Consider the following 27,605-nt stretch of genomic DNA (forward strand, 5'->3'; position numbering starts at 1 on the left):
TCATATCTACCAATGTTTGGTATTTGGCACATTACCCTCAGGTGATTAGAACAATGAAACACATACCAGAATGACAACAGCTCTTGCACCTTACCAGTAAACCCTGTTAAACGTTTTCGTTTTTGGTAGACTACCTTATAGAATCTATAAGGTAGTCTACCATATAATATAGATGTTAGCACTTGCAAATCTGCCCCACGCCCATTCTAGTTAACAATAGAAATAATGCTGTTGGGACATGTCTGAGGAATTCCCTGCTATGGGACTCCCATGTTTATTTCTGCTCATCATCATATGCCAACGGGGAAATCTCGAAGATACATTTCATTACAGTTCATTTTGATAATTAGCAAGGTATTTTCACTTAAGTCTGAGCTCTGCACTAGTAAAACACAGCAAATAGTGTATAGCCTATACTATACCATATGACAGACAGATGGGTGAACATTTAAACAAATGTGCCAAGGTTAGTTATACAGTACGAAACACTTCATTTCTACTGACAAAATCTGATTTAGAACAGGAAGCAGTTTTAATAGGGTAAGGTTGGTTTGGAGCACTCCCTTTTCAAACATTTAGTTCTGCAATTCTTCCTGATAAGCAGGGTACAGATTAACAGTCAGTGTGCAATCACTCCATCTGCCAACCAGCTAATCTGAGTTCCCAGAAGTAATTTTTTCCCCCCCCGCCACTAACCAGCTCATCCTGATGACAAATCTTGCACTTGCTGCATGAGAACAGAGGTGGATATCCATGAGATCAAACTGTATCAAGTTCTACACTTTGGGTTTTAGGGTTAGGTTTAGGCATAGTGGTTTAGCGGTTAACATTCACCAAGGTTAGCATTCACCAGCACCGGCAGGTTAGGATTTCACCAGGTTAGCATTCACCAGCGTCAAACTAACGGGAGGTCGAACAAATGCTACGTTGCAATATCGACACACTCCAACACATGCCTCCAGTATTCAACCTGGGAACCAGAGCTTTGTCATGTTTGGAAAGCACAAAATCAATGCATTTAATGAGTCAGAGTGAAGACGAACCTGCGACCGAAAGGTTATTTTTATTTGTTAAGCTTTCAAATGCAACAACATGAGACTACAAGGGGGCCCAATGACATGGTACACAATAAATAGGAGTAACATATGATTTGGACTGGGTAAGACGAGCCACACATCTCCAACACAGAGAGAACTTAAGTGTATTATCTGTTTTTTTTTAGAGAAGCCCTTCTGTTAAAAGTTCCACAGGCAGGTAGAAGTTTAGACAGGACGACACTGCTGGCTCCTACACACTCCTACACACGCTCTCAGAAAATATAGATTCCAGTCTCCATAAAAATGTACAAAATCCCTCCATGTAGTGCACTAATGAACTGAGAAATACAAGTTGTTTTACGGAAGTCAGGGCATCGCCTGATTTATACCTAGATAATAGCAGATCGACAAGCTCCCAACCTATCGAGATCTGCTGTGATCGGTGCCAAGACAAATTGCACAACAAAGTATAAATCATGTCTATCAGTCCAACAGCAAGCCATTATCACCTCAAAACATTGAACACAACCCCTTTTTAAATATGCTCTTCAACTGTGTGATTTTAAAGTTAATTGGAAGCTTTTATACAGATAAACACTGCATAGTATTTAGCAAGTGTCATGATCTCTGTGTTAATCAGTAATCACAACAGAACAGCATGAATGATTTTAAGAGTACAGTATGCCACGTTACAGGAATGAGTGTAGCAGACCATGAGTCATTCAGGACTGATAAAATCAGGAAGAATGATTAAAAAAAAGTGATAAAATATTGAGTTACTGACCTTTAAGGTTCCTCACAAATGAATCATAAGATGCTCTGTCTAGGGCTGTCACAATGATTACATAATCGTCTAATCGTGATTATTTGACATAATCGTGATTATTTTTCATAATCGTCATAATCGTTTCCATGTTGAAAAACGTTCATATATTTAAAAAAATAGTCAAAAATAGTGGAAATAGCAGATCTACAAGCGATGCGACGCGTTGTGAGCTTGTAGATCGGCTATTTCCACTATCAATGTTCTTTTTTAAGTATAAGGTTGTCAAATATGTCAGTAATTTCTCTGTATATTTAGGTTATGTGTCATATCTACCATGTGCAACTTAAAAGCCTAAAAGCCAAACAGAAATGTCATTGACAATTATTTGAGGGACAAATAATCGTCACGGCAAATGTCATAATCGTGACAGCCCTAGCTCTGTCTATGGTCGGTAGTGTTACTTAGCAGTCCTGCTTTGGGTTCTAATTTTACAAACATACTCTTGGTTTCTTAATATAAAAAATTAACCAGAAAGAGTAGCGTAGGCCTCAGATTAAACTTACATTGTTTTTGGGAAACAAATATCGTTTATAAGACAGTCTCAACCAAAAGAAATACTCTTAAACAATGCTTAATACTCTGATTCATGGGCAATGAGTCAATGAATTCATCAGTATAAAAATGCAAAGAAAATAAAAATAACGGATTACGTGTCCTCCCAAAATTCCTGTCAACATACCCCAAACCTTCTACTGCCATCCACTGTACCACCTTTTCCATTTGACGCGTCTCCATCTCCTTTAAAAGGGGTTGGAGATTACGTCAACTGGGCCACAACCCAACATGAGCAGGGCAATTACCATTTACCCAGCAATTGAACACATTCCTGTCATCGTATAAGAACCTTCATTTTCAACATGCTGTGTACCCAGTCATGGTATGTCACCGCCTTTCAGAAATACCCCGTATCACTGTAGTGATGAAAGCAATCCTTCAATAATACTGTCAGCTTATTCAGAGCAATCGCAACTCCCTATTTTAAACCCTGTGCACTGCAGTTGGTCCCATGTATTACAATAGCACCAATCCCCCCATTATAGCATTCTGTGTACACATAATACCCAGCCTTGACTGTACAGCAAATACTCAAATGTTAATTAAACCAACTGAACCCTAGCATCATATTTCTGGGGCGAACATTATATAGGGCAGTATATACTGTAGTGTTTAAGTGATTAAACAACACTCTAGACTGACCGCAGTGTCCATGTCTCCCAATTCTCTACATCTTGTATAATGGAGCAAAAAATTATACTTTACATCATATCAATTGATAAAAAATAAAAATGTACATTATCCAAACAGAATCCACTGGAGGACAGAACGCCTGAAATGTTAAGAAAACTGCCAGCATCGATCCAGTCTCTAGTTTTCCAGACCCAAGATTCACTTTTTCTTAAAGAAAGGACCACTCCGAGCAGGACAGTTTGTGTTTTTGAGCGTCTTGGAGGCCCAGCCTCTAAAGACTTCAGTCTAGTTTCCGTTGATCTCCGCGGGGCCTTTAGGAATGAGCAGGCTCATCCGCCCTGTAGCGCTGGCTGCACTCTTGATCACCTCCATCCATCTGCAAAGAGACCACCAGCATCATCAGCTTAGACCAGTGTTTCTCAACCACTGTGCCTGGGGACCTTTGGTGTGCCCCTTGAAACTGCTTGAAAAGCCAGTATTGTATTTATCATTTTAAAAATGATTTAAACTAGTGAAAACAGCCGATCTACAAGCACACAACGCCTCGCGGTGCGAGGCGTTGTGTGCTTGTAGATCTGCTGTTTTCACTACTGTTGTGCGACAGCCTTGTATGATGAAGCAGGGCTTTACTTTGCAAAGAAACGTACAAAACTGAAACTTGGAGATACAAGGTTTCTTCCCGACAGTGACAATATTTACACCCCCGTATTATGTTGGTGTGCCCATGGATTCTTGGGACATGAAAAGTGTGCCCATGCAGAAAAAAGGTTGAGAAACACTGGCTTAGACTAGTGGTTCTCAACCTTTTCAGGCCGCGAACCCCAACATGATCATATTTTAATTGGGACCCCCCCCCCACCCTGACAAGCACTAAGAGTTGAGCCATTGCATTTTGCATAACACGGTTCTATTGTGAAAATAGACGAAAATAGACGCATGCTCACAACGCCTCGCAACGTGAGGCGTTGTGAGCATGTAGCTCGGTTATTTTCAAATGCATTTACCCTCTATACACTTAAACTTTATGTCGGTTTGTTTACTGTTGAGTGAGAAAATGTTGCACATTAAGTTAATCAACCAGTGGGTCCCGACCCACAGGTTGAGAACCACTGGCTTAGACAGCCTAGAAGAGAATTCTAATAAGATAAAAACAAATCGACCCGGGCGGCTAGTCTAGCGGTCCGGGCACCTAGGCTGCTAACGCAGCCCAACAATGTGTCGCGGGTTCAAACCCGACGACCTTTGCTGCGGGCCACTCCCCATCTCTCTCCCCATTTCCTGTCAGTCTACTGTTCACTTTCAATAAAGGCAGAAAAATCCCCAAAAGTATCTTGGAGGAGGAAAAAAAGAAAAGAAAATGGTAAAAACTAATCATGTGGATCTTGGGATCCACGTGGGAACGCTGTGCCCCAAATATGGATCTGGGACTTCATGTGGCCAGCCTGTGATGTCAGTTGTTTATGACGCAGGCTTATGTGATGTATAACTCCAAATTTAGGCAAGGTTTCAACCTGGTCAGAGCCCCATTGACTCCCATTATAAAATCCAAGTAAATATTGTAAAATATACTAGCATTGTGCAAAAGACATTTGTGCTGATTGGTCCAGCCATTTGCGAGATTAGTGTGATGAAGTCAAAATAGCGCTTAAGTGGTTAATTCAGTAGATTATAAAAAATATATATATATAAAAAAAAAGAATCAATAGAATAATCAATAGAAAATAATCAATAGTTGCATTCCAACTTGGACTAGGGTAATGGGTATCTTTCGTTGTACCTTTCAAACGTATACTCGCTCTCCGCCCGGAAGAAGTAGACGTGGGACTTGAACTGGAGCTTGAAGACGTATTCCTTGTGAATGCTGTCACACTCTCCAGGGGTGCTCACTGTGTAGCCCAGCAGAGGGAGGCTGGCCAATGGGAAGTCATCCTGGACACAAAGAGGAAGAGATGAACTAGTTCCCAAAACTTCTCCAGAATATTTAACCCAATTTCCAGGACTATATAACAATAATTCAGCTCAATAACAAGTCACTTACTCCTATGTGCAATGCCTAAAGACATGTAGTGTATGCCAGTGGTTCTCAACCTTTTCAGGCCGTGACCATAATCATGTTTTAACTGGGGACCTGGCACCCTGACGAGCACTAAGAGTTGAGGAATTACATTTTGTATAACACGGTTCTATTGTGAAAATAGCAGATCTACTTGCTCACAACGCCTCGCAACGCGAGGCGTTGTGAGCATGTAGATCGGCTATTTTCACAATTTCTGCCTCTAATATTGGACAATTTGGCCCATGTTTAATTTGTCATTTCAGAGGTATTAATAAAATCAATAACCAAAGACAATGCATAGCTATTTTTTTCCAGGACCTTCCAGGACCCTTGATCAATTCCAAAACTTTTCCAGTACTGGAAAAATATTTTTTCTAATTTCAAAATATTTTCAGGAATTTCATGGCCGTGGGAACCCTGTACTGTTGTACACCAGGGGCTTCAACGTTTTAAGGCCAAGGACCACTCAGCTGAGAGAGCGATGAAGCAGGGACCCCCACTACATATCGTATAAAATTGTGTTGCAGATGTTCATCGATTTCTTATAGCTTAGACTTGTTTGACAGCACAGTATCATCTGTGTAATGTGTATCTTCAGACAGTTAACCACTTGAACTGTCAACCTACTAGTCTGCTCTTCTTTTCCCTCTACACCAATCCCCTGTGTCAAAAAATAGCCGATCTACAAGCTCACAACCCCTTCGCAGCGCGAGGTGTTGTGAGCTTGTAGGTCGGCTATTTTTTTGGCAAATGTTCCACTAGAATAGGGATGCTAGGGTTCCAGTTATTAATGTAAAAACATGATCCTATCACACAAAGATTTGGCGGCCCCCCTGTAGTAACTCTGAGGACCCCCTAGGGGTCCCGGACCCCCTGTTGAAGACCCCTGAACGACACAGTTGATATCATTCAATGTATCGTTTTCTTTTAATTTCTGATGCCATGCGATTTATAAAATATTTAGCCAAAAAAGGGGGGAAGAAAAAGGGGAAAAAAGAAGAAAAACAAAACTAAAATCTAAATAATGTAGAAATGCTCAACCACTTTCAACTTAGCTTCCCTATTTTGGGCATGTCATAGGCGATCATTTTCAATCAAATAGCGAGTAAGGCATTGTAAATCTTTAGATCAGCTAAACGTCAGCTAAGAATATTAAGAATGTTATTTAGATACTCTAGATGCTAGGTTTGAAGTTTGGCATCCCAGTTTCTCTGTTCTCGTTACGGTCAACCATCGTTTATTGACTAAATGCTTAAATTATAATTGTAGGCTATTTCCGCATGACAACATCATCCTACAACAAAGTATGAAATAGGACTAAGTGGTTAAGACTGAAGTCAAGATGATAAAGAACATTTCCGAATGGATATTTGACATCTGCAGGAGCTATCAACGCGTCTTGAGCTTGTAGATCTGCCATTTTCAAACATTTTGTACTTTTGGTACTTCCAAGTACATTTTGATGCCAACACTTTTCATACTTTTACTCAAGTACATTTTGAATTTCAGACCCTTTTACTTGTCACAGAGTATTTACTTTTGGCCTGTATCGTTGATTCTCCTTCCTTGTTTGTTTTTCCGCTGTACACAACAGTACTTTTGTCTTTTTCTTACTTCCCTGTAACTTGTAACCTTAACTGCTGTGCTGCCTCTGGGCGACTGAATTTCCCCCTTGGGATAATAAAGGTATCTAGGTCAGTGTTTCTCAACCACTGTGCCTGGGGACCTTTGGTGTGCCCCTGAGAAGGGTCAAGTATGCCCCTTGTGACGGCCCCTAGGGCCTTATAGGGTTAGGTGGGTGTGTGCCTGCATTAACCATCCTGTTGCAGTGCTGGATTGGAGGGTGGAGTCGTGAGGCAATCAGCTGAGGGGAGACACCTGGCCAGTGCCGCCCCAAACACTATAAAAGACCTGCCTCACTAACACTCTTTCTCTCCTCAGTCCTCTCCAGGCCGCTGGAGCGGCAGGCCACCTCAGAAAGCAGCTGTTAGTTTTTGTTTATGTTGCTTTAGTTAAGTTTAGTTCGAAGCTGGGCAGTTAGTTTCCCTGCCTTTTTGAGTTGGAAACTTAAATTCTTGCCTTATTCTATTACTAATTCATTTTGTAAATAAAATTCACACTACTTTTGCATTTACCTCTGTGTCGTCTCCCCTTTTTTGTGGTGGTCCTAGAGCCAGACCATCACACCCTTGAAACTGCTTGAAAGCCAGTATATAATTTATCATTTTAAAATTGATTTAAACTAGTGAAAACAGCCCATCTGCTGTTTTCACTACTGTTGTGCGACAACCTTGTATGATGAAGCAGGGCTTTACTTTGTGAAGAAACATACAAATTTGAAACTTGGAGATACAGACTGACGATGTGCCCATGGATTCTTGGGACATGAAAAGTGTGCCCATGCAGAAAAAAGGTTGAGAAACACTGATCTAGTTATCTATCTATCTTTATTGCAGTTTTGATTTTGGTATTGCAAAGTACACCGTGATGACATCACACCGGTGTACTTTGCGATACAAACCCCAAAATCAATCCTCCAGTTCTAGGCAACACAGGGGGGGGGGGGGGTGTACAAATCGTGTGCAAATGGTGTACACAGAAGGGGGGGGGGGGGGGGGTGGGATGTACAAATGGTGTACAAATGGTGTAACGGGTCCATTTGGTTCCATTTGTACACTGTCAAAGTTAACACTTAAATTGCAATCAATTAAATCTCTTTGAAGGTCCAAGATGCCATGGTCTCCATAGACTTCCATGTAATTCATAGTGCACGGATCGTGCACGCCCATGCCTAGATCATGCACGCTGTTCACAGCTTTCAAACAAAAAAATCCGCTTGGAAATCCGTTCAAGCATTCATGATTTAGCAGCCATTATGTTTTCTTCAGATGTAAACAAACATGGCTGCCATGTTTGAAAGAATGGGTTGGTATGGGGTTAAACATGCAATTTCGCGATCGCGATCATGCCTATTACATTTCTGGAGGTCAAAAAAAAATGTTTGAATTTTTTTTTTTGATTTCTTTTTTTTCAAAAACGGCCCAAACTCTGGAAACTCGGGGTTGGCACAGGGGTGGTACGAATACAAACTCAGGAAACTCGGGGTTGGCACCAGAAGTGTTAATATACCTTAGAGCAGTGTTTCTCAAACTTTCAAATTTCAAGGTCTCCCCTTAAGTAATGACACAGTTCAATATTGAAAATGTGTAGTTTCTCCCCTTTGAGTAAAAACTGGGAGTATGGTTTCCACCACTGAGGATCAGTCGTCGTACCTGGTGAGTCTTGTAGAAGAACAGACAGAAGTTGGTGAAGACCACCCAGAGCTTCTGCCAGCCGTTGCTGTTCTTGAACTTCCGAAGGAGGTACCCTGAGAGCTGGTTCTGAAAGCACGTACACAACGTTAGGGATGGGAAATCTCATGAAATTCCATATCACGATTATTGTGACAAAAGAAATCGCGATTTACGATACCATCGCGATAATCAAAATCCATTATCCTGGGGCGGAACATTTGCCAAAAAATAGGCGATCTACAAGCTCACAGCGTGTCGCAGCAACGCAACGCGTTGTGAGCTTGTAGATCGGCTATTTTTTGGCAAAGACTTTTGATTGACAGTAGAAAAAAAAAAGACTATCAATTACGTATATTATAAGTAGCTTTTAATTATAGAGGGTTTAGGTGGCACCGGATATGCAGCTCAGCAAATATAAGGTGAATTTATCCCAGTGCATGACGGAGGACGATTTCACGATAAATTCAATCTCCACGATACGATTGTGTTTTTTTATCGCGATAAATGATAATATGCTTGTTGTCCCATCCCTGCACAACATCACGTTACTCAACACAACGGACAGACAAAGTACAGATACAATTATCTGCATTATAAGATATAAGTTCTTGTTGCACAATTGAAGACAACAGAGATTTTGAGCAACACAAGAATGCATAGATACAACAGTTGAATAAGAACTTATACGGATATTCTAATAGCCAATAGACTGGAATGTTTACATATAATTTGATATACTTTATACAGCTCTAACATGGCTGTGCAAAGAAAGATATGGATTTATAGACATGGTCATCATTAAACTCTTTAGTTAATTAGTTTGTGTTAATAGGGTTGATGATAGGCAAAAAAAAAGATTAATAATAATAATAAACAAACTCCACAGGCTTTCTATTGAACTGCAGGTTCCATCACTGGACCACTCATAGTAATGTGTCATGGTGGTCCATGGTTCTAATACCTGGATCATCTGCAGATAATCAGTAAGAGAGAGGTTCTGGTTTCGGTACCAGCAAACATGCGTGATGGTGTTTGGTCTCTGGCCCTGACCCAGAAGATAGCGAGGGGGGAGCTCTGGTGAACCAGCCGGAGAGCAGAAGACTGAGATAAAGTCACCAGACAAAGAGAGAGAGAGAGAGAGAGAGAGAGAGAGAGAGAGAGAGAGAGAGAGAGAGAGACAGAGAAAGGTGGCACAGAGATGACAGGAAGGGGTGGGAAACCGTGAGCATGTTAGAATTCAGTGACAGAACAGGGAAAAGGAAATAAAAAGGCTGGTCGTTAGAAAGGTCCGCCGAAGTCTGTAGATTGAGTGTCAGAGAGAATCACAAAGATACCAGTTCATGCATGCACGTCGTTCAAATACGTTCACCATTGGAACAAAAGAGCACAGACCAGAGAGAAACATTTGTTAGAGCCATGTGGGGAAACAGCTTCAGCGGTGATAATAAAAAGCAGAAATTAGAAAAATATGGCAAAGACAATTACGGGACAGACGAGAGGTGAGTGGTTAGAAGTTAAGCAAACCAATGGAGGAAGGAAATGAAGATCTCCACCCAGGCTGGATTAGCCTTTTCCCTTCCGCATAAGAACTGCCTCTGCGAAAGGGGCACAATTCCTTCACTACCAAGAGTGGGTGTGTGTGTTTCACGTGTGTCAAGTTTGATTTATAGTTAGTTGTGCACACAACTGCGCTCACAACGTGTTGCAATACGATGCATTGTGAGCTTGCATTTTCAGCGCGCGACACACAACCAAGTATAAATGGGGCGTCATGGCGAGCAGAATTAGGGAGGAGTACCTCCACAGCCAGGCTGTGGTCAGACATGGACACGCTGGTGTTGCGATGCCAGCACACGTGCATGGTGGTGTTGGCACGGTGGTGGGTCTGCTTGTCCAGTGATGTGCGGGAGGAGTTCATGTCGTCCTCCGACTCCTGCTCCAGAGAAACCTCGTCCGACGACCCTGGGTGGGAGGGAGGGATTGGAAGAGGGGAGGGAGGGAGGGAGGGAGTCGTGTCGGGACGGGGATGAGCCTGTAGGTCTTCACTCAGCAGTGTCTCAAACCCAGACTACATGGTTAGTGTTCGAGCCCGACAAGAGGCAGCATAGCAAGCCAAAATGTTGGTTATTCTATTTCTTGCGTCTCAATGGGTTGTTGAATCAGAGCTACAAGTCTGAGGCTACTCATTCTTGTAGTTGTATCCTTTTAGTTTTAATTCATTTAACTTCCAATTTAGCTTTATGCCAATTCCTATCTCCCTGCAAAAAAAGTTAGACCAAGGCACTCTTGAGGGACAGTTAAAAAGCCTTTATTTTAGGGCTAATGCATAGCAAGAAATATAAAAAAGCACCTACGCGTTGCGGCACAATGCCTTCTTCAGGGTGACTGGTCACCCTGAACCCTGAAGAAGGCATTGTGCCGCAACGCGTAGGTGCTTTTTTATATTTCTTGCTATGCATTAGCCCTAAAATAAAGGCTTTTTAACTGTCCCTCAAGAGTGCCTTGGTCTAACTTTTTTTGCATCAATTTTGTCACCTGACTACCAAAGAGCACCTTGTGTGGGAGATTTTTTACTCTACAGCCAAACAGATGCACTCCTTACCCTCTGTTTCCTATCTCCCTGCGTTTGCTCCTCAACTTGTCACTGTTAGAGAAAGCAGAATAAGGAGGACGTAGATCTAAAATTACTTTAAAAGTAGCAAATACTTGGCTCTGATGAAGATCACCCTGATTAAACATTTTTTAGCTTTTTAATAAAAATCTTTAGCTACAACAAAGTATTTTTAGACCCATGTACTCTTCTCTTTTTTTGTGTGCTCTGCGGATTAATTGTGCTTTCTTCAGTGATTGTTCCCATTAATCCTAGTAGCACTGCTAGTCTACTTTTCTCATCTTTTCATGTCTTTTTGTAATCTCTGTTGAGCACCTGGTTGTGGTTCGTTCTCCTGTTTTGCCTCGACTCTGCTCCTATATTTGGTAATATCGAGATCAGAGAAAACCACGTCTCCTCTGATACACTTGACATCAAGGGTGAAGAGTTTGACCGGAAGGATGCAACGCATGCAGAAGAACATGTTCCACGCCCCACTGAACTCTCAGAGTTTCGTTAGGATTATTCACTCACATTTACACAATAAACTATTTGCTACTCTATAGCAGTGTTTCTCAACCTTTTTTCTGCATGGGCACACTTTTCATGTCCCAAGAATCCATGGGCAACCCAACATAACATGGGGGTGTAAATATCGTCACTGTCAGGAAGAAACGTTTTATCTCCAAGTTTCAAATTTGTACGTTTCTTCGCAAAGTAAAGCCCTGCTTCATCATACAAGGCTGTCACACAACAGTAGTGAAAACAGCAGATCTACAAGCACACAACGCCTCGCACCGCGAGGCGTTGTGTGCTTGTAGATCGGCTGTTTTCACTAGTTTAAATCATTTTTAAAATGATAAATACAATACTGGCTTTCAAGCAGTTTCAAGGGGCACACTTGACCCTTCTCAGGGGCACACCAAAGGTCCCCAGGCACAGTGGTTGAGAAACACTGCTCTATAGGGACACAAGTGTTAAAAGTAAGCCCTTACGGTTGGAGCGATCTCCGAGCCCGCCGTCCAGGAAGATGTCCGCCTTCTCTTGTGATTTCTTGGCCATCTCGATGGCAATGTTTAAATCCTCGATCCACTTCCCCATCTCCACCTTAGAGCTGTAATCAGAGAAAGTGGAATAATTGCCAACCTTGACTGGCCAATAGTGCATTGAAGTATACAAGCTGCCAAGAACGGACGCGCGCCCGCGCGTGTATGTGCGTGCGCTGTATATTGGTACCTGGCAGCCACTACTATGGTCCTCTGAGCGGAGTAGATGGTGAAGCAGTGTGGCACCGACCACTCGTTCTCACTCTCCTCCACCTGGGGAGCAAGAGAAGAGAAATTCACAGTGAGATGGATGGGCGACACGGTGCCGGTCTCGGTAGCGATCGCCGGCATGGCACAGGCAGCTAACCCCCCCCATCCCACTTTGGACACTGCCCAGACCCCCGCTGGAAGTTTCACCGAGGTAATGCATCAAAGGATTGGACAAAAGCAAAAAGAAAAGAAAGGGAAACATGAGGCAGAACAGATCATGGGAATAACTGCCAAAGATACTCTACTGGGGGGTGTCTAAACCGACGAGGGTTCAATTCATTAGCTTAAACTCTCAGCCTCCCACCCAGCAGCATCCGCATCTTAGGGCCCCAAACACACCTACCAGACTGCAATCGATGGAATAAAAAATTTGACAAGGGGCAAAAGGTCCCAGGCAAGGTGAGGTCAGTCCGTCTCCCCTTAGTGGGAAATTGGCACAGGCCTTTATGTTGGCTCGGTATCGGGAAAAAGTAGACAAGAGTCAGAGCCAAGCAGACACTAAAGCAGACACTAAAGCCTTTAAGATCACTCTTGAGATGACGAAGAGGAATGTCCCCTTTATATTCCCTCCTTCAAGTTAAACTATTTTGTCTTGACATTCATAAGAAATGCAGGGGTCAGGTGGCTCGATGTGGCAGACAAGGGCTGACTTGTCTTGAGCAACCTGTTAGGTGTGTTTATTATTCTTATTTTGTCTACACAAAGCACAGGAGAGGAAGAGGCTGGGGGGCATCCGAGCTGGTGACGTTACTTACCGGAGCATCCAGAACTATGAGCTGCAGCCGGGAGTAAAGCAGAGACATGTGACATTAGGGGACCCAAGGTCCTCCTCCGTTGTCAGTGCACTCACGTCACAGTGCTCAACGGCTACCAACCAACCACAGACCATGTTTGAAAATCCGCTGTACCTCCCACAACATCGTGCAGACCTTTCGGTTTGCTTTGTCTCACCATGACTAATAGCCCATCAAAACAAAGCTTCGCCAGGAAACAAGCATTAATCATGAAGATGTAAACATTTGAATGCCGGTGGAGGTGTAGCCACGAGTTCAATCACAATAGCACAGTTGGCCGAGGCTTCTACCGTTGTCCTGGTGGGAAAAGTTATTCTCTGAATGGCAGCTCTCGATATATTTATATATTTATATTCAATACTCAACGTTCCAAATTTGTAGATGGTGAGATTAACTTAACCACATGAACACCAGCACAGGACACTGCAAAAATAGGCGAACGATTTTATAGATCGTCTATTTTCTATTACGATGCACAACTAAGTATACAGGGTTTATGTTGTTAAAAATGCTCAGGTATCCGTCTGGCCTTTTGTTTGTTCTGGCTTTGAAGATCACTAGGTCTTGTGTACAATGACTGACCCACATGAACGCTTAAAGGCAAAGGTTAGGAGGTCACTAGAGCTCATACTCACAATCATGCCATGGAGGGGCAGCTGGCCATGGACTTTGAACTGATTGGTTGCTGTGACACCTTTGCTTGTATACAGGAGCATGTCCGAGAACTGTAAAGTGTTTGGGGACAGTGAGACAAAAAAAAAAGAAGTTACTTTAAAAAACAGCAGATCTACAAGCTATTTTTGAAAGCTCTTGAAAATGTGTGCAAATCTTTGAATATATACTGCATGCCTGAGGCTGATTTTGAGATTTAGAGCTCAGGAAACTCTCAGAAATGTGCCCTTTCTGACTTTTCCTTAACATACAAGCCAAGTCTTGTTTATTTATTTTTTTACCATCTGAGACGTTTGGTAAATATGAAATAAATATTTTTGAGTGTTTCCCGGGCAGACTTGTTCCACTTCTAAATCTCAAAATCGGTCAAAATGACCTGCTCAGTCATGCGAGTGTAATACTGTGCACACAGCACACATCTGGAGTGTGTATCAATTTTGACATTTCGAGGAATACATTTTCCCTCACCAGGAAAAACATCCGTTGCTGAAGCCCTTTCTTGGTGAGCTTGTACAAACAGCCCTCTCGTATGAACTCCTGCGAAAAGAACAATTAGAACCCATTCAAGCCTAGAATTATTGGATGCTTTAACCAGTGAAAAATAGCAGATATACAAGCTCACAGCGCGCTGCGAGCTTGTAGATCTGCTATTTTTGGAAAAAGTCGTGAAAATGTGTGCAAATCTTTGAATATATGTATTTTCAAAGCGAACGTTTGTAACGCATATTTTGCTTCTGGGTGGTCCCTGTAACTAAATATTTTGAGATGGGGGGTCCGTGGCCAAATACATATCATTTTGTGGGTCCTTCACATGTAAAAGTTTGAGATCACTGACACTAGTAGTCTCTCAAGAACAGACTAACTGCGCTCCAGTTAAGTGAAAAGGACCTTTTCTTTGACGATGGCTCGCCAGATTGCTGACATAGAAACATAGGTTTTTCAAAAAAATCTTAGAAGGATTCAAAAGACACTTATAGAATCGGGTCAAAATTCTAATTTTCACGATTTTTCAAAAATATCTACAATCTACAAGCTCGCAGCGCGGCACCGATGTGAGCTTGTATATCTGCTATTTTTCAATAGTTAAAGCATAAAAATAATGATACACAATAATGTGTACACGTTCTAAATGGGGTGCAAAAAGAACAAGCGGTTTTAGATGCATTCCACCGCTCTGCCCCCTTGGTGTTGCCCTGCTGCTGAGCGCCCCCTACAGTATGTCCTGCACCGGGGCCACTGCACACTCACCCTGCCGGGTGTGGTCAGGTTCTCGATGCCGATCAGGTCTCTCTGCAGCTCCGTGAGCTTCTGGAAGTTCTCCAGGCGGATGAGACTGCACTGGAGCTGACAGGCGATCTCGGCCACCTCCTTCAGGGCCTCTGTGTGGAGACAACACAAGTCATAAGCTTCCAAAATACTTAAAGCAGTGTGTCTCACGCACACGCACACACACACACACACACACACACACGAAAGAAATACATTTTTTAATGAAAATGGGCATCATAATGTATCGTCTTTGAAACTGTCCTCCCTTCTATCTCTTGGCAAGTTAAGGACTGATCCTTATCCTTACCACTTTCAATCCCGATTGCACGTGTAAATTACTCCGTTTAATTTATAATGTTTCAATATTGTGTTTTTTATTGTTCTGTATTGTAACCTCGGCTACACTGAAAATGAGGGCTTGCCCTCAACTGTACTTCGAGTATAAATAAAGGCGACGATGACTGTGATGGCTTAATAATAATATGTTATGGGCTTCTTAGAAAATTGTAAAGTTTAGTCCAGTTTTGTTGAGACGGCCGAATTAGCTGAGATTAGCCATCCTATTGATCAGTTTTTGGAAGATAAACATGGGTTGGGGGTTTTAAGCTAAAAGCGCCGTCTCACCCTGGCAATCGTCATGGTCGGGGTGGTCGGGTGAGTAATGCTTGCACAGCCTCTCCAGGATGAGCTTGTAGTGCATCAGACGCTGGATGGGCTTGAGCAGGAAGGTGTTGAGCGGCAGGTAGCAAACCTTCTGCAGCTCAAACTCCTTGTAGACCGTCTCCAGCTTCTTCAGCCTCTTGGTGGCCTTCTCCAGCTCCGTCAACACCTCGTCGTGCTTCTGGAGGTAGCTGGTGAATTCCTGATGATGATGATGTGGAATAAAATTCAAGCTGCTTAAAGGGGTATTTCACTTTCAAAAAAACTTTTGGTAATTTTATCATCTAATCAGGCTTTTATGAATACCCTGAACAGTTTTTAATTTGCTTGATTGAATATTTAGATATTTGATGTAAATGTTACCAGGCCCTCCAGGCCCAGGGCCTCTCCCCACACACACCCATTGTAACTTCAAACTTCATTTAAACCATGATAGATTCATTAAAAACACCCATTATTTTTTTCTGGTGACTCATACTACCCTCCTAATACGTGAGCAGGCCGTGTTCTTTTGATAACTGTTTTCATTTATTTTTAATAATTATTTTTTTGTATTTCATTTTTTCCATTTTCCCAAATAATTATTAAAAATAAATGAAAAAAGTTATAGAAAAAACACGGCCTGCTCACGTATTAGGAAGTTAAAATGAGTCACCAGAAAAAAATAATGTGTGTTTTTAATGAATCTATCATGGTTAAAATGGAGTTTGAAGTTACAATGGGTGTGTATGTGGAGAGAGGCCCTTCCACTGCTCCCTGTTGAAAGTGGAATATCCCTTTAACATTTCTACTTCTAAATCCTGTGCGTACATCAGTGGTTCTCAAGCGGTTTCTTGTCATGGTCTCACCTTAAGGGCACACATATTCCTCAGCATCACATCACCGATCCTCTGGTAGTCACCTTTGACGTGAGCATTCGAGCGTCCCTCCCTGGTTAAGACAACAGATTGATATTTAAATAGATGAAGTCAGCGTTACGATGAAATCATCATCAGTTTCACCATAATTTGTCATACTTGTCATTGCCGTCGGACAGAAACCTCATCTTTCCATATTTTCATATTTTACGTTTTCCCGTAAAATACGTAGTTCCCTACTTTTTCATACCGTCATGCAAAGGTAGCAAATTGTCGCATCATTGGGACGTGTTGTGAGCTTGTAGATCGGTTAACCTAGCCTTACACCTAACAACTTTGGTAAGATTGTGGACAGATTTGGGAAAGATTTCTTAAAGACTACCCCTCACACTATAAGATTTGAAAAAGACTCCCCAAAGACTGTAGGATGATTTTTCAAAGATTTCAGTTGTTAGATGTGTATGCCTCTAAAGATTTTGTAAAGACTGGTTCAAGATTCCCTTTTATTTGCTGAAATATGCCTATTATATAGCCTTGTGTTCCTAAATACATTATAATATTATTATAAAGCATTAGGCTAACCATAAATGAAAATAGCCGATCTACAAGCTCAGTCACAGCGCGTCGCATCACAGTATTGCAGTATTGATACTTTTACTTGATTACTTTTTCCACATGTGCACATACGCACGCACGCACGCACACACACACACCTAGCTCCGCCTCCCTCCCTCAGCCCCAGCTTAGCTCTGTGCCTCTCCTCTCTAGTTTTCTCGTCTCAGCCGGCGCAGATCGATCCCATCAACTATTCAACGACGTTGAATGTTTGGAATAATGGAAACGCGGAGAAATAACTAATAAAGGGCTGTCATAGTAGCCGCAAAAAAACAACGACCAGGCTGGCAGCTCAGGCAGCGTCTTTTGGGGAATGAATGGCTTGGCTTTTGGCTTGTTCTGTTTTGGTTGTAGGCTAGGCTACGTCATTGTATTCATTCACTCAGCCCCGATTTGTGAAAATATTAAACCAGTTTGATATTCTCGTAACATAATCTGGGTCTCAAATCGGGGTAAAAATCGAGTCGGACCACTACCTCACATTTAACGATTGAGTAACGACTGAGTCACGGGAGCGCGCCGCAAATAACCCAGATTTTATTACGATTGAGAAATCTTTACAAAGTTGTTAGATGTAAGGGGTCCTTTAGTGTTGCTATTTTATAAACATTTTGAAAGTCAAAGTGGTTAATTGTTTGTGGGTTTTCTAAATATTGAACAAATGTAAAGTACAAGGGACTTTTTCCCATTTCTCCTGAAAAGTAAAGGTTTTGGACATACAAGGTTTCCATTCAACAATGGCGATATACAAACAGCTGAGGAAGACCTACCAGAGAGCCAGTCTCTGGTCTATCTCTTTGAGGAAGCCTCGGTGGAACTCGTAGATGGGGTCGATGTTGGAGAAGAGCAGAGTCATCAGGCCTTCTGGCATGGCATTTTCTTTGATCACAGCACTGCGGAACCACTAGGAGCGGCAGGAAACAACAGTTATTAACACATCTGGTGCCAACCCCGAGTTTCACGAGTTTGTATTGATACCAACGCTGTGCCAACCCCGAGTTTCCCGAGTTTGGGCCGTTTTTGAAAAAAAAAAAAAAAAGGAAAATTCAATTTTTTTTCTTCAAATTTTTTTTTGGACCTCCAGAAATGTATCAGGCATGATCGCGATCGCGAAATTGCATGTTTAACCCCCATACCAACCCATTCTTTCAAACATGGCAGCCATGTTTGTTTACATCTGAAGAAAACATAATGGCCCATAAATCATGAATGCCTGAACTGATTTCCAAGCGGATTTTTTTGTTTGAAAGCTGTGAACAGCATCTACACACGTGGTGCATCATCTAGGCATGGGCGTGCACTTTTTACACAATTGCACAATTACATGGAAGTCTATGGTAACCATGGCAACGCGAGACATTGAAGAGAAAAAATCATTGCAACATAAGTGTTAACAATTATTTACACAATACTATTGTGATGGCTGTAACACAATACAATATAATCACAATCTTACAACACATGAACTCCAGTGTCCCTATTCTGGCCATCTGATAATAGGGAAACATTCAGCAAACACATTCTGAGTTTGACGCTAAAAAAAAGAAAAGGATATTTAACCCACATAACATTTTACTCTATCTTCCCAAATGTAACTTTTCTGTTGACTGCACAAACAACAATTTCATTCACCTTTACCATATGTGACAATAAAGTTTGGCTGACTGAATGATTAACCAAGTATAGACCCTTAGATCAATTAAGTATATAGGGATTAAGTGGTTAAGTGTATTATTGCTTTTATAACATGACTGCCAGCAAGTAACAGAACATTTTGGTTAAGATCTGTGGTGAAGCTGGCTATTGCCAACAGAAGCACAGCATAGCAATGAGTTCTAGTCTCAGGGTTCCCACACATCTTTACCAATTAATTTCCAAAACTTTTCCAGAATATTTAACCAGATTTCCAAGACTATATAACAATAATTCAGCTCAATAACGAGTTGCTTACTCCTATGCGCAATGCCAAAAGACGAGCACTAAGAGTTGAGGAATTTTGTAGAACACGGTTCTATTGTGAAAATAGCAGATGCATGTAGATCGGCTATTTTCACAATTTCTGCCTCTAATATTTGACAATTTGGCCCATGTTTAATTTGACATTTCAGAGGTATCAACTAAATCAATTACCAAAGACAATGCATAGCTATTTTTTCCAGGACCTTCCAGGACCCTTGATAAATTCCAAAACTTTTCCAGAGCTGGAAAAATATTTTTCTAATTTCAAAATATTTCCAGGAATTTCAAGACCGTGGGAACCCTGTAGTCATTATACAAAGGAGAATGTGCTCACCACCGTGATGACCTCCAGGTCTTTCAGGTATGTCCGCTCTGTGGTCAGAATCTCTTTGGCAATAAAGTAGGCCTTGTCAGTGGGATACCGCTGCAGGAGTAGAGAGAGTTAGTACCCTTGGCAGAGACTTCCAGAGCACATCTACAGTGAAGATATAGCGTTTGTGTACTAAATGTGACACTAAACAAGAATTTCATTCACTCCCGCTGTAAATCCTGCAGCCCATCGTAAATCATAAAAAAGGCAGGCATGGATGGCCCCAGTGGTGTGTTCTAGACTTTTTTTGAGGGCATAGTATAATCCAGGGGTCTTCAACGTTTTCAGGCCGGGGACTCCTTAGTTAAGAGAGAGATGAAGCAGGGACCCCCAAAACCTTTTCAAAGATTCCATAAGTTTCATCGTTTGATAGCACAATCAGTGTATTTTGGATTCATGTCAATTTGTGTTTTCAAATATTTAACCACTTGAACCGTTGAGACTTAATAAACTTGACCTTTCACTCTGTACTTGGTCTGCACTTTTCCCCCTCTACACCAAACCTCCTCGCCGAAAATAGCTGATCTACAAGCTCACAACGCCTCGCAGCGCGAGGCGTTGTGAGCTTGTAGATCAGCTATTTTTGGCTAAAGTTCTCAGAATATAGACATAAGGGTTCAAGTGGTTAATACTAAAAAGAAAAGAAGAGAAAGGTTTCTATCACACAAAGATTTGGAGGACCCCCTGTAGTAACTCTGAGGACCCCCTGTTGAAGACCCCTGGTATAATCTATGATCCGCGGCTATTCGTGTGGCCAGCGCATACGCCAGTGCATAATGCCTATCAGATACGCTACTTTGAAAGGTTCACGAGGGCATACTCTTTAAAAAAATAAATGTCTTCACAGCATACGGCGTATACCCGCGTGACAGGTATGAACACAGCACTGGATGGCCCCCGCCCAGTCTTGTTAACTTTGGCTCGGTGATTTTGGACTGGGTTCCAATCGTGAAAGACCGGGTAGCGAGTGAGGCAGGGGGGATGGAAAGGTGGCCATATGAGCAGCGTACCTTCCTCCTGCCCTCCTCGTCCTCCTCTAGCCTGGCATTGCTGCCCACCTCGCTCAGGATGGGGCTTTGCAGGGGAGAAGGGGCTTGGCCCGGGAGGCTGAGGGTGGACATCTGGAAGGAGGGCGTAGGCGAAAGGCAGAGGGGGCTCTTGGGGTTGAGCGGCGAGAGCTGGGGGCTGTCCGTGACGGCGCCTGTGGGGACAGAGACGCCACAATTATACGGATGGATTGTGGATTTACTGTATGGGAAGTGAAGGATACAAATATGTATTGTGCACATTCTGCATGATAATCATTGGACTTAAGGGCGTCAAAATGGATCGGCAAGGGTACTGTGGCAACATCGAACAGGAGAAACCCAAATCACACGGAAGAAACTTGCACTCTTTTGTCTGCTCCGTATGGGAGGAGCATACGGCTAACAATGCCCTCAGCGAGAACACATGCAATATGTTGGACAAAAGCAAAGTGACGACGCATGAATCCAGAGGGGAAGAAAGTAGTCCAATGCCAACCACAGTGACGCAACATATCATGTTTATGGGCACGGCACGAAACGAAAAGACTCAGGTCTATCTTTGTTCTAGGCCTCTCGGTTAACAACAGCCTTCTTTTATGGAACAAACAGTTCAAACAGTTTATTATCACCCAACAGGAAAGCTTTCATCCCGTAGACAACATGCCTGGCATGCGAAATCCTGGGTGTCATTTCCAGAGACGAGTGTAATGCTTCATCATCTATGCATTTTTGGGATGCCATCAACACACACACACACACACACACACACACACACACACACACACACACACACACACACACACACACACACACACACACACACACACACACACACACACACACACACACACACACACACACACACACACACACACACACACACACACACACACACACACACACACACACACACACACACACACACACTATGAAATGAAAGGGAAGACGGGCAGGGCAGATCAAGACGAGTAAAGCTCGAGTTATACTTTGTTGCGTGCCGCGTCGCACACAGCAGATCTACAAGCTCGCAATGCGTTGCGGCACATTGTGAGCCTTTGGAGTGTGACAGCGGCGTGCAACTAAGTATTAATCACCTTTAAATAGTGTCCCCCTCAACCGTTTCTCAGAGCAATAGCCCTTTAAGATAAAGCCAGATGATTTATCGTCGACTGCTATGCGCGGCTGATTAGATTACATTAGAGAGAGACTGACTTTGCTTTTGTTCAGAGTGTTTTGCCTTCAGACAGAACGGGACAGAGCTACTGCAGGAGGAAAATGCTGGCCTAGTCTTTATGGAGTCACGGGTCACAACAGCTGTTCTTCCATTTTTCTCAAGGAGGAGAAGAAAAAGACAAGGGGAGGGGGGGGGTCAGGGTAGGAGTGGGGGGAAAAAAAGTCACTCCTCGACCCGGAAACAATTGCCTGGGTAGAGACTTTATCGGAATGCGGTCCGTCTGGGGCAGTGAGCGTTCGTTTACAGTTTTATCTGAAGGAGTGCCCCATGGGGGACACACAGGACAGAGAGGGGAGGGGGGAGGGTTTTCTGTAGAGTGACTTGGCACAAAGCCTGTCCAAACAGGGAGAGCACGCACTCAGCTGGAATTAGGTTGTGGAATCTGGTGTTTGAGGAGGCCTTGCCCAACCCCCAACATCAGAGTAGTTCAGGCCTCTTCCCCGGTACGAGAGGAAAACCACGGATTGGTTTACACAGACCCTGTAGGCTTATTCTCCTGATTTTGTTAGAAATGACGAACACTTTATCACAGTGCTCTGGATTTTCTAAAGTGCAGAAGGATATGTGACACCCTATTGGCCAGCAGTTTAAAGTATTGTGCCAAAGTAAGTACAAAGATAGAATAACAAGAGGCCAAAATAAGAAATTCCCCACTTTTGGATGCAGATGGAAGCACATTGCTCTGACATGAACCCTAAGCAGGGAAGTGAAACTTCCATAACGTGTCAAATACAATATTAGCTTTTCAAAGCAATTGATTCATGAGGAGATAATGGATTACACTGAGATGATTTCAACAATGGCTATTGCAGAACATTAGAATGAAAGTTAAAGTAGCACATCAGTATCATGTTAAGAACAGGCTGTGGTTAAGTTATGATTATTAAAATACAGAACCTTTGGGGATTCTTTCTGTTCTCCCCTGGCCCTAATGCCTCCAAAACTGCTTAAGGATTTGGGTGGAATTACTTAGAGAGGAGGACAAAGTGCATTTGATTAAAATTATTTTTTTTCTATGCCACAATTCCACCCCTGGCCCATAATAAAACAACAGACTGGAAAAGTTTAATGATGCAACTTTACACCCCAGGATTTTCCCCAAGCTGAAAAAAGCTTTTCAACATCATTTGCACATCATTGCTACTTGGATTTCAATCTGAGGTCTCCAAAAAAGATTAAGTCTGACATCTGATGTACCCAAAATTGATTACTTTATTCTTGAGAGTAAAACATACAAACAATTAAGTACAATTCTGATGATAATTAGTAATCATATACATGTTCATCAGGAGTTAAGTGTTGATTACTTGATGCCTAAGTGCAGTTATCTTAGCTGGTTATAGTTGCCCTCCTAATAAAAATGTTAAAATCAGACTTGCAGGAAAGAATCCAGACTGACTGAAAGAATATAAGCCGTCGGTTGAAACTGTTCAGCAGATCAGTCTGTTGTATATATTAACCAAGTGCTGAAGGCGTCTGGTACAAAATAACCATCCACACCGTCCAAGGTGACACAGTGAACAACTGTCCTCACTTGCAGGGGCTTCACGGGGGGACTGAGTTACTAGGGCCCAAGGTGGAGGGGCCTTAATTATTTTATACTTTAGCTATTGAAAAATAGCAGATATACAAGCTCACAGTGCGGCACTGAGTGCAGCGCTGCGAGATTGTAGATCTGCTATTTTGGAAAAATCGTGAAAATGTGTGCAAATCTTTGAATATATGTATTTTTTTAAGCAGACATTTGTAAATCAAATTCTTCTGCTGGGGGGTCCCTGAAACTAAATATTTTGAGATGGGCGTTCGTGCCAAATACATATCATTTTGAGGGTCCTTCACATGAAAAGATTTGAGCACCACTGACATAGAAATATAGGATTTGAAATAATCAGATTTGCACAAGATGTTCATGATTTTTCAAAAATAGCAGATCTACAAGCTCACAGTTAGCAGTTAGTTAAAGGGGAAGACCACCCATTTTCAATATTGAACTATGTCATTAATATACCTTAGAGGAGTTGTGTGGAAATAAAATAAAAGTTCCCCCCCTTCTGTGTTACCTAGAACTGGAGGATTGGTTTTGGGGTTTGTATTGTAAAGTACAACTTGATGACATCACACATTGTACTTTACAATACAAACCCCAAAATTAATCCTCCGGTTCTAGGCAACACAGAAGGGGGGGAACTTTTTTTTCTATTTCCACACAACTCCTCTAAGGTATATTAATGACATATTTCAATATTGAAAATGGGTGGTCTTCCCCTTTAAAGCACAAAATAATGCGTTCCCCCAGTCTAAATGGGTTAAACCCGCTCCCCCTATGAAGAACAGGCCCGCAGGGAATCCGTGTACCCAGGGCCCAGAATTTGGTGCGACACCCTGCTCACTTGTGACTGTAGAGAGGGTTCAAAAGCACACTTTTTTTTTTTCCTTTTTTTTTACAAATGTGGATATTCTTTGTACTTGGTGCTTTTTACAAGGGAATGTGGTGATCTGGTTTCCTTCAAAATGACAATGAGAACAGGCTAAGAGCTAAGCTGTCGCTTAAAGAGTCACCAGTAACGGCCTGACCACTCAAAAAAAGATAAAAAACCTTTCCAACAGTCAGAGGAAACATTATACGTCTAAAAGTAAAATCGAAACAGGCACTTGGGACGTGCAGAAAAGAAACGGAACGAGGAAGTACTTTAAGGCACTGCAAAGATCAAGTAAAACTGCTGTCTATTATCCAAACAGAACGAAATCACGAGTGTTCATCAACTGTGAAATGTACAAATCTTTACAATTTCCGAATTAAATGGACACTCAGGAATTTACCGCGTATAACCTTTAGTCTGCACAATTGCTGGCTCTCTCGTAGGTAAATAAAACGACATGCGCCGGGAGGAAAGAGTCAAATCTTCCATCGTGCAGGATAAACATGGTTTCAAATGATGGGAAGGAAATTAAAATCTTGAAAGGATATGACATCAGTGTCATAAAGAAACACCACGGATCATGTTCGTTGTTAAAATATTGTAGATCTTTCAAACGGCAAAGCGCTTCAAACACAAGATTCTCTGCTCCCCCGAAACAAGAATCCTCAACACAACACCAGAGGCACATCTGGAGCCCGGATGACTAAAAATGCATCCACGCATGGTTAACATGTCACTAGCCTACTGCTGCCAAGCCTGCAAGCTACGCTTATTTATCAACAATCATTAAACGGACAATCTCAAATGTTCCAGCAAAGTGACAAATTCGGATCTAATGTGCAAAAGGATCCCACAGCAGTGTTATCCGTCGTAATCGTAACTCTAACAAGAACAGGTCCAGAGTGAGAGTACCATCTACTTGGCGTTCTGACAACACCTAGTAATGCAAAGATCCAGAGCATGTTTAAAATAAGGAAACCACAAGCCAGGATCAACACATGAGCAATATCTATCTGACTGGTAACATTTGTTGCTTGTTGTAAAAAAATATATAAAGCTGGCTGTTGGTGCGGGGAACAGCACTGCCATGTTTCTATCAAACTTACGTTAGCTACTACTCTAAATGTTGATGATTAGTTTGCAAGGGAAAAGAGACTTCATAAACATCATTCAGGATACATTCATTCCATTGGAAGTGGTGTCAACAGTGTACTTATTGGCTCAGCAGTACACCGTTTACATTCTATAAGTGAACTCGATGCTAACAAAAAATGTGAAATTTGGTGCAAAAATGATTTCACTCTGCCTACACGGCATGATCCTACACTTCTGTTGATTCCCAAGTTTGATGCAGAGGATGCCGACAGTTACCATAGCTACCAGCAGATGTCATCACGGCACACACTTGAAAGGGCAGTGGTTACGCTGGTATGTCCTATTTGTACATTCTGTAGACTAGGCCCTTAGAGAACACTAAATGAGGACAAGTATCAAATAAATGTTTACCCTGAGATCACAGTGGTGTTAAGAGTAATCATCTGATTACATAACAATCTCACAAATCTTCACAGAACGATGACTACTACATATCTATAATCAATGTCTAAACTGCATAAGACAACGTTAAAGTAATTATTATCGTTATATTTTCATATTATATCAAGTGCACTGTTTAAGTGCAGATGTCACATTATTCCACTAAACCTACGTCTTAGCTTTGTGCCAAATTGTGAGAAATCACTTTACAAAGAAGGAATAACTTTACATTTGTAGTCTAATGAAAATGACTTTTGTCCTGTACAATGTTTAATTTAATGTTAAAAGTAAGAGATGCATCCTGCATTTCATATAATTTGGTTGACATTATATGGAAATAATGTGTGTGAAATTGAAAGTTATATATTTCAACTTGAAAATATCTTAAAAAAAAAACAGCAACATCTCCTTCAGATAATCGCATACTAGGAAGAGGCACAAGGAGGAGATATGGCAAAACTACAGTTCATTCTAAGAACTGTAGAGATTTTCTTTTAAGTACTTCTAAGAAATAGAAAGCTGCTGAAACAACACCTGCTAAATATCTTTGGACAGCTGTGTCCCACACACAAGTCAATCACAGACTTGTGTGCCATATGTAGGCCGACTACTGTGCTAAAGGCAGTCAAAATGACATATGTAGGCCGACTACTGTGCTAAAGGCAGTCAAAATGACATATGTAGGCCGACTACTGTGCTAAAGGCAGTCAAAATGACAAAGACGGGCACACTATGTCATTCAAGGATCCCACAGAAAGAAAGAAAGAAAAGCAAAAAGCCAGGATCATATCAAGGTTGAAGTGACGTAAACAGACCACAATCTGCCCAATGCAGGTACAATAGACTCCAGGTCGAACCCATCATCAAATTCCTTAGCCTAGCCAGAGGCAGACTTATTTTCTTAAATTTTACATTCCAAAGGACTGACTACTCGACATAAGAAATTACAGCATCGAATTACTACTACGGTATTATTATTAGTGTACGATAACACACACATCGGCACCAATTAGGTACAGAGTGACATGACCACTAGCTTATTACTTAGTTCCTTACTAAATTATACCATATATTATATACGGTATGCTGGCACAGTCTGGCAGAGTCTGCCACACCAACATTACACTGCACATGTATGATATGAGCATGTGACAAATATGTAGCAAACGTATCAATGTACTGTATTCCTACTTTTTATATTGAGTATGTTATTGCTGATGAGGATTTTTATATACATTTGCTTTATTTGCTAAAAGCGCTCTGCATTTTCAGCTGCAGATGTTTGAGCTACACAGACCTCAGGATCCATCTATTAATCCAGCACTTCAAGAATCTGTACATAGCTTCCACTGATATTTAACCCATTTAGGCCTAAGATTATTGAATGCTTTAACTATTGAAAAATAGCAGATCTACAAGCTCACAGCGCGCGCTGCGAGCTTGTAGACCTGCTATTTTTGAAAAGTCGTGAAAATGTGTGAAAATCTTTGAATATATGTATTTTCAAAGCAAACGTTTGTAACTCAAATTTTGCTCCTGGGGGGTCCCTGGAACTAAACATTTTGAGATGGGGGTCCGTGGCCAAATAAATATCATTTTGGGGGTCCTTCACATGAAAAGGTTTGAGAACCACTGACATAGTAGTCTCTCAAGAACAGACTAACTGAGCTCCAGTAATGTGAAAAGGACCTTTTCTTTGACGATGGCTGGCCAGATTGCTGACATTGAAACATGGGTTTTTCAAAAAACCTCAGAAGGATTCAAAAGACACTTATAGAATTGGGTCAAAATTCAAATGTTCACGATTTTTCAAAAATAGCAGATCTACAAGCTTGCGGCGCGGCACTCGGTGCCGCGCTGTGAGCTTGTATATCTGCTATTTTTC

At 41.8% G+C, this 27,605-nt stretch overlaps 1 protein-coding gene across 1 annotated transcript in view; it reads right to left on the minus strand.

The window, feature by feature from the left end:
• Window positions 1–1,032: 1,032 nt before the first annotated feature.
• farp2 (FERM, RhoGEF and pleckstrin domain protein 2) overlaps window positions 1,033–27,605 on the minus strand; it is a 69,646-nt gene continuing 43,073 nt past the window's right edge. Inside the window, exons 14-27 of the mRNA XM_080732971.1 lie at window positions 20,513–20,703; window positions 19,467–19,556; window positions 17,944–18,077; window positions 16,550–16,631; window positions 15,666–15,903; window positions 15,021–15,151; window positions 14,241–14,309; window positions 13,736–13,825; window positions 12,227–12,309; window positions 11,986–12,104; window positions 10,199–10,362; window positions 8,380–8,487; window positions 4,829–4,980; window positions 1,033–3,427 (exon numbers count right to left, since the gene is read on the minus strand). Coding sequence (XP_080589097.1) covers window positions 3,337–3,427; window positions 4,829–4,980; window positions 8,380–8,487; window positions 10,199–10,362; window positions 11,986–12,104; window positions 12,227–12,309; window positions 13,736–13,825; window positions 14,241–14,309; window positions 15,021–15,151; window positions 15,666–15,903; window positions 16,550–16,631; window positions 17,944–18,077; window positions 19,467–19,556; window positions 20,513–20,703 — 1,742 coding nt within the window. The 3' untranslated portion in view covers window positions 1,033–3,336. The remainder of the gene's footprint in view (window positions 3,428–4,828; window positions 4,981–8,379; window positions 8,488–10,198; window positions 10,363–11,985; window positions 12,105–12,226; window positions 12,310–13,735; window positions 13,826–14,240; window positions 14,310–15,020; window positions 15,152–15,665; window positions 15,904–16,549; window positions 16,632–17,943; window positions 18,078–19,466; window positions 19,557–20,512; window positions 20,704–27,605) is intronic.

Source organism: Nannobrachium achirus, assembly GCF_963921795.1.
Source record: "Nannobrachium achirus genome assembly, chromosome: 1".
In the NCBI taxonomy this organism is placed as follows: Eukaryota; Metazoa; Chordata; class Actinopteri; order Myctophiformes; family Myctophidae; genus Nannobrachium; species Nannobrachium achirus.